General features: G+C 40.5%; 1 protein-coding gene across 1 annotated transcript in view; it reads right to left on the bottom strand.

Moving 5' to 3' along the window:
* scamp1 (secretory carrier membrane protein 1) overlaps positions 1-10,282 on the bottom strand; it is a gene marked incomplete in the record, with an annotated part of 81,287 nt that extends 71,005 nt beyond the window's left edge. Inside the window, 1 exon segment of the mRNA XM_048258316.1 lies at positions 9,931-10,282. Coding sequence (XP_048114273.1) covers positions 9,931-9,987 — 57 coding nt within the window.
* Between the last annotated feature and the right edge of the window lie 1,982 nt (positions 10,283-12,264).

Below are 12,264 nucleotides of genomic sequence, written 5' to 3'. Positions count from 1 at the left end.
ATTAACCTCCGTTGCTCAGCCAAATGCCTTCCTGTTACGTCCTGTTATCACAGAGTTACAGGCGATAGACGATTTTTGATGGTTTACTTCATTAGCGTTTATTTTTATTATTATTATTATTATTATTATTATTAAAGAGTTATCTTCATTTAAAGGTTTGACTTCGTGCTTATTCAGTAGAGCATTTAGTGCTCTCCCCAATCCCAGACGTTCACATTGCATGTTTGTTTGTAATGGATGCAACCGCGAGATAGGCTATCGTTTGGCGGCAATGAGTTGTTAACAGACATGAACCAAGACATATAGCCCAGCAGCAATCTAGGGACTGTTAGTTATTTATTGAAGGGGCCACGGAGGAATTTTGAGTGCTTCAAAGTTGCATGACCCTCTCTTGCCTGCTAGAAATTGTTCAATGACCCTCCGACAGAATTGTTAAAAAGACATGACCCTCCCCTGCCAATTGCTGTCTTCGCCCCGGCGCCACAGCCACACACTGTGATAACGTTCTTAAATCAATCTTTCCCGTGAGCTTGCATGCTACCAGTCCTTCATTTTCAAATGTGTTGCGCCTGTTTGCACAATTTCACAAATAATCATATGTGATTAATAATATGACAAATAATCCCTGTGCACGGGACCAAACAATGCATGCCAACTTTTTCCGTGTTTATCCGCGTGATTTTAACTTTCCCCCGCTGTCTTGCCGTTTTAATGTTTTCCCGTAGAATATCCCATATTTTAATACTCTCATAACAGCCCTTCCATCGGGCCTACCATAACTTACCAACTCTGTACTGTAGACCCTATCTGGCTATTTATATTTTCTGTGAAATAAGCAAATGTATTTGTTCAACTTTATGAAGCAGAATTAACGCATAGGCTACTTGGAACATAATACATTTGACAAAGGACAGATGTATGTTGCTAGTGACAAAATATTAACTTTCAGTGTTTTACGATGTCTTTGTCATGGGGAAGTGTTTTTCCCCATGCATTTATTCTAGGTTACTGTCAGTGACTGCCGCGTGAGAGAAGCGGGTTCTGTTTAAAATCATGTCAGTGACTGACGCGAGAGAAGCGGGGTCTGTGTTGTGTTGCGTTAATTTATTTTCATTGGGCATGCCGTGCCGTGCCGTCCACAGCTCTTCAGTTCTGACAAAGCCATTACTCCTTTTGAAACAATGAGTGCAGGAAGCGCGTTTGTATGGTTATATTGCTTGACGGGGATCCCAAGCAGCTTTCAGCCATAAGGATACTTTGAGAACATTTCAATTCACCCGACGTTAATATTCAAAATATTGAAACCTATTTCGGCATAGCCTATAAAGCAGTTTAATTAAATGGAATGTTAGTTGTAAACAAACGAGCTACTTGGTGAGGCTTGGCCTCACAGATGCACTCGTGCCTTAGATGGCAGGAAAAATCTTCACGATAGGCCTATTAACTAACCACCCGATTCACGTTGGCTGGGGGGAAGGGGGGCCATCAGACATTTGTGCCCAGTTAATCCCTGCCCCCAACAAATCACACCTTCCCACCTCTGACAGCTTAAAAGAAGTCAAGAGGACTCCTTACTCACAGACCTATTCACAAACCTGCAGCATTCTGCTGTGTTTTGAAATCATGCAGCTATAGGAGCTTCCAATCGTGAGGAAGCAATTTTGCATTGTAGGCATAACTAACATGCAATAACGCCACCAACAACAACCAAAACTAGGCTAATCATTGTCAACATGTAAATTAAATGTAACATTATTGTGAATCAAATTAAAATGTTCTATTTTGCAAACGTAGGCATAGTAACAGAATAATTTAATAATGTTACAAAGATGCTACATCAATCCGTATGTTTCATTAGGCTACTAGCCTATATGTTTTGCCTTGATTCATTTAGGCTAGGCCTTTTTATTCAGCCTAACTGGCGAATTTAGGAGCAACTCCTAAAAATAATGGGCGTGCCACTCCTAACTTTAGGACTCCTAATTTTTTCCTCAAAAAGTAATTCACGAAGCATTTTAGACCTAAAAGTAGCACCTAAGTCTGGGACAGCTTAAATCGAGAGGACTCTTAACTCACTAAGACCTATTCATAAACAGCTTTTTTGTGGCATTTTACGTTATGATGTTTTGAAATGCGTAGCCTATGCTAAAAGGAGCTTCCAATCGCGAGGGAACAATTTTGCATTCATAAAGGGATGCAATAACGCCACCAACAACAACCAAAACTACTCATTGTTAACATGTAAATGAAATGTAACGTTTCATTGTGAATCAAATTAAAATGTTCTCCTCTTTGCAAACGTAGCCTAGGCATATGGTGACAGATTAATTTAATAATGTTGCAAAGGTAGGCTACTGCATCAATCTATAGGTCTATGTTTCATTAGGCTACTAGGCTATTTGTTTTGCCTTACTCTTTATTCATTTAGGCAAGGCCTTTTTATTCAGTAATTAATCATCTTCCGTCCTTCGCACTACTTGTGTAGCGCACGCATTCTCCGACCTGTCACCGGTCACTCATAATCGGAAAAGAGATGTTTGGAATTCCCGCGTTACAATCGTCAGCCAATCAAGGTGGTCACTTCAGTCAAGCTTGTGCATGAGTAATGACGTAATCCATAGCAACGAAGACTCACTCCTAGTTTAGGAGTTGTCTGAAAGCCTTTGTGAATAGCCTACGGCCCCAGTTATTCATCATCTTCTGTCCTTGTGTAGCGCACGCATTCTGAGACCTGTCACCTGTCACTCATCATCGTAAGGGAGGTGTTTGGAATCATGCCCGCGTTACAATCATCAATAATCAGCCAATCAAGGTGGTCACGCTTGCCCATTTACCCAAATTAATGGTTGAATATTACTGATGATCATTGTTATTTAAGAACATGCAGTGTGCGTGAGGGTACCAAAAACATCTTGCTCGTAAAAGCATCATAACGCATTATCTGGCGGGTCTGTTATTTACTGTAGGCTGCGCAAAACCACAGGCCTTTTAGCCTATTTTGGGCAAGCCTGCATTCATTCATTAATTCATTCATTCATTCAACCTTTATTTATTCTCGAGGGTCATTGAGGGAAGCCCTCATTTTCAATGAAGCGAGATTACAGACGCCTTGGCAAAAGGCTCCACAAACAAGACAACATTCGAGGCCTTATGTTGAAGTTGTATATAAAGCCTGCGCTAACAGTAATCCTCCTGCCCCTGATAGGCCTACCACAGCTGTGGATAGTGTGGAATGTTCAAGTAATAACACAATCCAATGTGTGTCTCAATTGTCTCCCATGACCACCTCACACATTTCTCTAGATTTTGCAACGAACTTACATGACACAATGCCATAAAATATGCCAGTTTTAGGACACAGAATAATGTTTGTAATGATACCAGGTAGGCCTAAGTTTAACAGTAACAAGTGTAATGAGCTATTCATTGTCGAAGGTGAAATTCTTACTTTGGAAAACAAACATTTGCCGATATCATTGCCGATCATCAGAATATTGCAACAGATTCTGTGTGTTCTGGACTGCAGGTAACTTGTTAAACCAGTGGTTCTCAAACTTTTATTTCATTCCCCACTTTGATCAAGGGGCATGACTGATGATAGTGGAGATAACGTGTTATCCCGAGGCTTTTGCAAGTCAGCATCTTCTACGGTAGTCTATTAAAAATATAAGTTTTCAATGTCCCAAACGGAGAGCCATACTTTATTGTTTTTAACGATCTCTATGCTACTCACAAAAATGTAGGCATGGGGACATGATGAAGTAGGCTATCCAACTGTCCTGTGTTAAATTATTGTGATTACGAGCCAGTGGTTTTCAAATATTATGCGTGACTCGGACATCTAACTAAATGCAACATGCAGGCTCATATCGTCCTAGCATTCGCAAAATGAGGACCAGTGTTTTGTCAAATTGCAAATAGCTACAAGGATACAAGGAAGTTTATTGTCACATGCATATAGTTACTGGAAGTAAGAAATCCAGTGAAATTATGTCTGGTGTCAGCTTATTTGTGCATTAATGGGGGGGGGGGGGGGGGGGTAAAAAGTGCAGTAGAAGAGGGGTTTAGTAGATTAAGTGGCAAGGGCTGCATAAAAAAGGTGGGGGAGGATTGGGATTGGGTGGGGGGCACCAACAAGGAGCACCCAAGAGCTATTCGTTTTAACAAATTTTTATGATAGTAGCCTATACAAAAAGCACTTCATACTATCTTAATCTTGGAATATGGGGAGGGAAGTGGCGCGTCTGCAGTCAGCCAAATATGAATGTAATTCTGCGGCATAAGCAGATGTATTTGTTTATTGTACAGAAAAATAAAAATGACATGTCAAGCAGTCAATTGACTACATTGCAGTCAAGAAGTAGGGCAAATTAAGACACTGTTTTGATTTATGATGAATTGCTACCCCCAACACTGACAATAACATAGACAGCAAATTAAGATATTTTTTTTTTTGCTTTGTGGAGCGGCACCGTAGGCTATCAAAAGCAGATTTCGATTTTTGCTACCACCGTTGTAGTCAAGCCTTAAGCCATACCCAAGTAGCCTTAATCGAGGTAATGTTTAATTACGATTTATTTTGTTATTGAATTCGTAGGCTGGGATTCCTCTCGGTAACAATTACCACTGACAGAGCGATGTACAGTGACAGAGCGATGTACAGTGGCAGAGCGACGCACAGTGGCTGAAAGTGGTACTAAAGCTTCACGCAGCTTCACGCCGCGTAATGCGCGACTGAAGTGGCCATTTGAAAGCGATGCCCACTGTAGATCGTAAGATATCAGATGCTATTTCCACAGTTACATTTGACTAGAGACCAACCGATCGATCGGCCAGCCGATTTAATGCTATTTTTTAATCAATCGGTATCGGCCAATTTTCTTATTTGGCCGCGCCGATTTTAAGTCAGGCACATCTGTGGGCAGCTACTTGGAACACAGCGCGAGGTTTTAAAAGAGACGGTCTATTTAGAACGAAGAAAATCTTTGGTTTCAAGAAGGAGCAAGACTGTCTACAGGTAAGGCATCAATTTTTACATTCCAGTGTCCCAAAGTCGTATATTTTCTCTTATGATTTCTCTTATGGTGGTAATCTGTGATGTTGCTTCATCTACCGCAAGTGCGTTGGGAATGCGCCGGCAAGCCCGTTTCTCGAAAGCATTGTTGCTAACCAGTTAGCAACTTAGTAGGTTGCCTATGGGAAATTGCATTGCAACCAAGTAAGTTGCTAACTTAGTTAGCTAACTAACTTAGTTAGCAACGACACTGTCGAGAAACACACCCCTGGTGACCAGCGTGATGTTTCGATCTAAACTATAGTAACGGACAATCTAAGTGAAAATTTAACAAAAAGAGGACGCAAATCTAACATGTGAATGCTTTATTACACTGTCATCCCATGTCCATTCGTTTTCAACTGCATCGGAGTTAAAGAAGAAATGAAAGTTGCTTAGCGTTGTGGCTACGAGTGCGTTGGGAATGCGCCGACTATGCAAGCCCCCGCCCTCAACGCCGGTGACTGCTATGTTACGATCTAAACTTAAGTAACGGACAATCTAAGTGAAATGATTGAGGAAAAAGAGGACGCACAAATAACAAGTGAACGTTTTAAAACATTGTCATCCCGTGTCAATTTGTTTTCGCGATGTATACATGTTTGATTTGATGCATGCTCACAGCATGCTGGGAGACGAGTTTTATATTGTTGAAACCTAGGTCTGTGGTAAGGCATGGAAGTTCCATAGTGAAACTGTATAACCTGAACATGTATTTTGCCGTTTTGAAGTAACTATCTGAAGTTGTCACATCATGGAAGTCTTCTTGCACTCTGTTAAACATATTAAAATGAATAATTAATAGACTAACAGACTGCAAGAAGTCATACATTTGTTAATTCTTGTTGTTATCGATGAGTAGGCCCCTACAGTAATTTTGATATAATAGCCTACATAATATTTCTACTATATACAAAAATATATAGTGTATATATAGAACATAAGTTATTTATAATTTATCATCATTTTTATATAATAGCCTACATAATATTTCTACTATATACATAAATATATAGTGTATATATAGAACATATGTTATATCATATGTTGATTTTTTAATGTTCAATAAATCGTGTGAAGTTTACAAGTGTTGTGCCTCCTCTTACTAGTATGATTTTAGCATGCCAATTAAGGATAATACGATAGCATATCGGCCCTAAAAATCGGCAGGTCACATCGGCCATCGGCTGACTCCGACCGCTAAAAATCGGTATCGGCATCGGCTTTAGAAAAACCCAAATCGGCCTCTACATTTGACGGGGATAAAGTTTGTGTGTTAGAAACTTTATCCATTGCTACTAGCTAACGTAGGCCTACTGTCGTTAGCTATTGACACCATACTATTAGCCAAAACCCATTACAGATAGTTTCGGTGGGCAATTAATTTGAATAATGCGAGAATGTCTTGTTTTGACTGATGGCAGGGTGCCTTGCATCGTGTGCATTCAAATTAACAGGGTTTGCAAATGTGATCTCATGTTTGTTTAGTTCGCGTTTTAGACTATTTTATCCATTGCTAAACCTGCTTAATCCATTGCCACCCTGGTGCCTTGCACTGGGTGTTCATTCAAAATAACATGGTTTGCAAACGTGATCTCATGTTTGTTTTAGACTACTTTATCGATTGCTACTAGCTGGTTCTGTAAGCCATTACAGATAGTTTCGATGGGTCATTAGCATCATGCACTGCAGGCTGATAGATCAGTGACCGTGACAGGGGGGAGGGTTGATCTTAATGTCATGTAAATGAGGACCATTGTGTTCCCCTCTCATGGATTGAGGGAGAAAGTAGTCAAATTGAAAAACCTGATTTCTCAGCTTGTAGCTTTGAGATGTGTATACTTTAAAATAGCTACAACTTATTCAAATATTATCAGATCTCCATGAGTGAGACATCATTGGATAGCTTTGAAACTACACTTTCAGAATCTGTGAATAACTCAAAATGTCTCTGGGGAGACATGTGCCTGGTTTTCCCATTCCTGGTCACATATGGCTGCCGTTGCTCAGTGTCCTCCTCAACCTTACGTTTTTTCATCTTTCTAGTGTTATTCTCGCACATTTTTTATTATGCGCCATACGCTGATCACTTACAATACACAGACTCTCTTAGATATTAAACTAAATCTGCAAGCCACAACCACATCGGGGGACTTTCACTCCACTAGTTACCAAAGTTGTTTACATGGTTGTTTACCTTGGTTACCTGGGAAGAAACGCCGCCAGAGAAAAAGAGGTAAAAGAGCTGGGATATTTGTCAGATTGAGGAAAATCTATTCATCTATATCCATAGCCAGATATGCCAGACTGGCGTTTCAACGTGATATCAAGAACAGCAATGAACAGCAATGAAATTATTGATCGGCACGAAACTCTGCATCCGGAGGCCGCATTCATAGTGGCCGGCGACTTTAATAAAGGCAACCTGAAGAAAATTCTACCGAAATACCACCAGCATGTGAGTTTTCCAACTCGAGGTGATAACACCCTGGATCATGCATACACTCCATACAGCCATGCCTACAAAGCATGCCATCGTCCAGCCTTCGGTAAATCGGATCACTCTTCAGTCTTGTTACTGCCCGCCTATAGACAGAAGCTGAAATGTGAGCGGCCTGCGATTCGCTCAGTACAGCTCTGGACGGATCAATCAGATGCTGCCCTGCGTGACTGTTTCCACACAACAGACTGGGGAGTTTTTCGGACTGCTGCTGATAACATCTATGATTACACTGAGTATGTAACGGGCTATATGCAAATGCCATGATCAATGATGACATTGTACCAAGGATGAACAAACTTTGTACAAACCGTACAAACTTTTCCTAACCAGAAGCCATGGGTGAACGGAGAGGTATGTTCAGCACTCCGAGCTCAGACAGCTGCCTTCCATTCTGGCAATCCAAGCGAGTACAGTAAAGCATGTTATGAACGGAGAAAATCAATTAAAAGTGCTAAGAGACAGTACAGGGAAAAGGTGGAGTCACACTACAGTGGCTCTAACACCAGAGACATGTGGAGTGGACTAAGGACAATTACAGACTACAGAGGAAGGAGCGTCAGAGCAGAGGTGTCTGCTTCTCTTGCAGAGGAGCTGAACTCCTTCTGTGCCCGCTTTGAAAATGACATCAGGTCAGAGTCTCTGTTAGAGCAAGATTGCTGCCCATTTCAGTTATCTGAAAGAGATGTGTGTAAATCATTTAGAAGGGTGAATCATAAAGCTCCAGGACCTGACAACATCCCAGGTCGTGTTCTCAAGGCTTGCGCATCTGAACTGGCTGAGGTCTTTATGGACATCTTTAATCTCTCCCTGCATCAGTCTGTTATCCCCGCATGTTTCAAGAGGTCCACAATCATTCCAGTCTCTAAGAAATTAACAGTGAGCTGCCTTAATGATTACCGACCTGTTGCTCTCACCTCTGTTGTTATGAAGTGTTTAAGGTTAATTAAAGATCATATTACATCCTCCCTGTCTTCTACATAAGATCCACTCCAGTTTGCCTATAGGCCAACCAGGTCCACAGACGATGCGATAGCATTTGCTTTGAACACTGCTCTTTCTCACCTGGATAAGAAAAACACCTATGTACGGATGCTCTTCATCGACTACAGCTCCGCTTTTAACACCATAGTTCCATCCAAGCTGATCATGAAATTGAGAGACCTGAACATTAGTCCCTCTCTGTGCAGTTGGATCCTTGACTTCCTGACTGACAGGACACAGGCGGTACGGCGGGGTAATATCATCACCTCCACTCTAACACTCAGCACTGGTGCACCGCAGGGATGTGTGTTAAGCCCCCTGCTGTACTCGTTGTATACTCATGACTGTATGCCATGGCAACTCACACCTCAAACACCATCATTAAGTTTGCTGATGACACCACCATAATCGGCTGTATCACGAGTGATGATGAGTCTGCTTACAGAGCAGAGGTGGCAAACCTGACATCCTGGTGCCAAGACAACAACCTGCTGCTCAACGTCAGCAAAACCAAGGAGTTGACTTCATATCCGTCTATAACAACTTGTTTGTGAATATCTGACCACTTCTGCTGCTGTGGTAGGCTATGAGCACAGGGAACCAGTAGGTGGAGAAACCAGAAGGCACACAACACCGGCAAACATGTGACCAGCAAGACCGGAAACGAGTTTGCGGCGCAAGTGGTGTCTTAGTAGCTGCCTGTCTAACCGAGCTAGGTAGATGCTCAGTCAAAGAAACATGAAAATAGTGACATGTCAAAACGTTAACCAAACACATTATTCCGTCAAATTTCAATATGAACTCGAAATTACCTTGGCTTATCACCCATGTAACTGTTAACTAATATTTTGTGTTGCAAGCACATATTTTCCATCACAAACTTAACCTTACGCTGCAAACTATGACAAGGTTTATTTTCATTTCATTATTTACCTAACTTAGTTGGTCTAGCTTAACAAATTAAGTTACGATATCTAAATTAAACAGCATCAAGGAAGCAGATGCATATGTCAAGGAAAATATAACGTTAGCTAGTTAGCTAACGTTAGATTTCAAAACAGGGTGACGTTTAGCTAACTTCACGTTGGCCGATAGCTTAGAAACGCTAGCTGGATGTTCAGACACTTGACAGCGAACTCCTTCCCATGACAATTGCCACCTCAGCTAAAACAAAACATAATATTGCGTTAACAACTAACTCCAACCAAATACAAAGACATACATCAACATCCATACATCAACACTGAATAACTCCAGAAGCCCACCAGTTAACTTACTAGCCTAACATTGTAGCCTACCTGACTCAAGCTATAGACAGCTCGGCAAGCTAATGGGAAGCTAACATAGGATAGCAGCTAACTTGTCGACCGTGAATCAATTTTTTACAACTCACCTGAAAGGGATTGCTGAAATCAGGATCCGCAAATGGGTTGCTGTCAAAATCCGACATTCTCGCATAAGCTAAAACCTCTTCCTAAAATGCTGACCGAGCTTTCGGCTGACAATACACAGCCTAAACGTTAACCGTAACGTTACCCCTTAACTGTACAGGCTTCAGGTTTCTTTCAGCTTCAGCAGCAAAATGGCAGGATAGGAAGTGATGTGTGCCTTCGATCATTATACCTCATCGAATCATTTGCAAGCTTCGCAGCAATTTCATCATTATAAGCTATTCATTTAAGTCAGTCAAAAACAACTCAGTTTATTAATATTATCGTCATATTATCGTAAGGAAAATCGTAAGCACTGAATATGCGCCTGTGCAGAAAGGGGTCCACGCAGAGAAGCTTGCTGGAACCCTATTTTTATTGTATTATTTTTCTGTCCTAAATGTAGTTAAAAACTGTGAAACCTACGGGCACCAAACTTAGCAGGTAGGTTCCTAGCCATGCAGGGATCTCACACATTTGTAATTACCACACCACAACTCTAGAGGGCACTACACTAATCGGTAACACTTTACTTGACATATAAGAGTGACACTGTCATGATGACACATAACCTAACCCTATTCCTAACCTCTAACTCTAACCCTATTCCTAACCCTAACTTGTTATGACAAAAACCGAATGACACTTAATAACAGAAGCGTTATGTCATAAAATGTTTATGACTTGTTTATGACAGTGTCATTATGTCAATACTGTCAAGTAAAGTGTAACCCAAGTGTCATTATGTCGATACTGTCAAGTAAAGTGTAACCCAATAGTTACATAACGTGTTGTAAGTAGGGTTGCAAAGGGCCGAAAAATTTCCATGGGAAGTTAAGCTGGGGAATTTTGGAAATATTCCAAATTGGAAACTTTCATGGAATTAAAGGAAATTATGGGAATTAATAGGAATTTACGGGAATTAACTGTGAATTTTTGGTAATTCCTACTGTTTCATATACAGACATTAACATTTTGTTTCGTAATAAGCAATATGATTTGTTTGTTCGTATTTTCGCTTAGCTTAGCATACAAAACTAGCTACCATGCTAGCGGGAATCCCATTCCCTGCCTATGGTTTACTAGCCTAAGATAGCAATACAGGAACCACTGAACTGCCCAAGATACACCATGCCACTCAACAACAAAATCCAATTGGTTGGAACATTGACTGACTATCATTGACTGACGGACAAAAGTGACGACAAGCCCATAACTGGGCAACTCTGTTTGCAAACTTCCCCCAGTTTCACACCAGTTATTCCCACATGAGATTACATTTTACTAGGAATTTTACTAGGAATGTGTTTTCCCAATGCACATGAACGCACCATAGGTTTCTTTTATGTCTAGTAGCCTATGCTGATTGCTGTGTGCATGAGATTGACGTATGTGCAGGGTAGAAATTTGGCTGAAATTGCATTAAATCAGGTTGTTTTAACAAATATTATGCTGCAAGATGGGGTTTTGTCCACTACAAGTTCCCTGTTATAGACTAACTTGCCATTTTTAAAATTCCCAGTTTATTCCCATGGAAAGTTTCCAACTTTGAAAATTCCCGGAATTTTGCAACCCTAGTTGTAAGAGAGGGGGAGATCTATTCTAGATCCATTGAACCATGTAAAGTCTTGGGTGTTGTCGTGGAAAAAGTGCCAGGCATCGGTAACAGTTAATCTACTGCATGAAATTATGTCATTTGTTATAGAGGTACGGGTTAAACATGGAGGGGAATCGGTCTAAAAAATGGTCAGGGGTCTCATTAAAGTCTCCTGCTAGAATTATCTGAGAGTTTGCATTGGCTACTTGTGTAATTCTGAAATAATATTGGTAAGAACAGAAAAGAAAACCTTATTAGTGCTATTAGAATTATATCCATAAACATTACACAAAATAAGTATTATCGAGATTATCGAGAAGTCACACATGTGCAAGTCACAAGCAAGTCTCAAGTCTTAACCTTCAAGTTTTAAGCAAGTCCGTCATTTGTGACATTTGTGACAGTCAAGCAAGTCAAGTCAAGTCATAGCTTGGGTCAAGCAAGTCAAATCAAGTCATAGCCAAATCATTGAAATTCATGATGATTTACCCATGTTTTCATTTTAAAATAAGCTACACTAGGCTAGTTATGAACTGCTGGAGTTTTATTTGTAACAAACAAATAGACATTGCATTCATTCAAGCCACATAGCCTACATCTGAACGGTTTAGAATAAGATGAAATGTATACGAATAAAAATAAATGTATTTCAAGTAGACCTATTATAAAATAGCCTATTATCGTTTCAATATGCCTCAAA

The sequence above is a fragment of the Alosa alosa genome, chromosome 12 (genome assembly GCF_017589495.1).
Source record: "Alosa alosa isolate M-15738 ecotype Scorff River chromosome 12, AALO_Geno_1.1, whole genome shotgun sequence".
Taxonomy (NCBI): domain Eukaryota; kingdom Metazoa; phylum Chordata; class Actinopteri; order Clupeiformes; family Clupeidae; genus Alosa; species Alosa alosa.
This window is presented reverse-complemented; position numbering and strand designations above follow the sequence as displayed.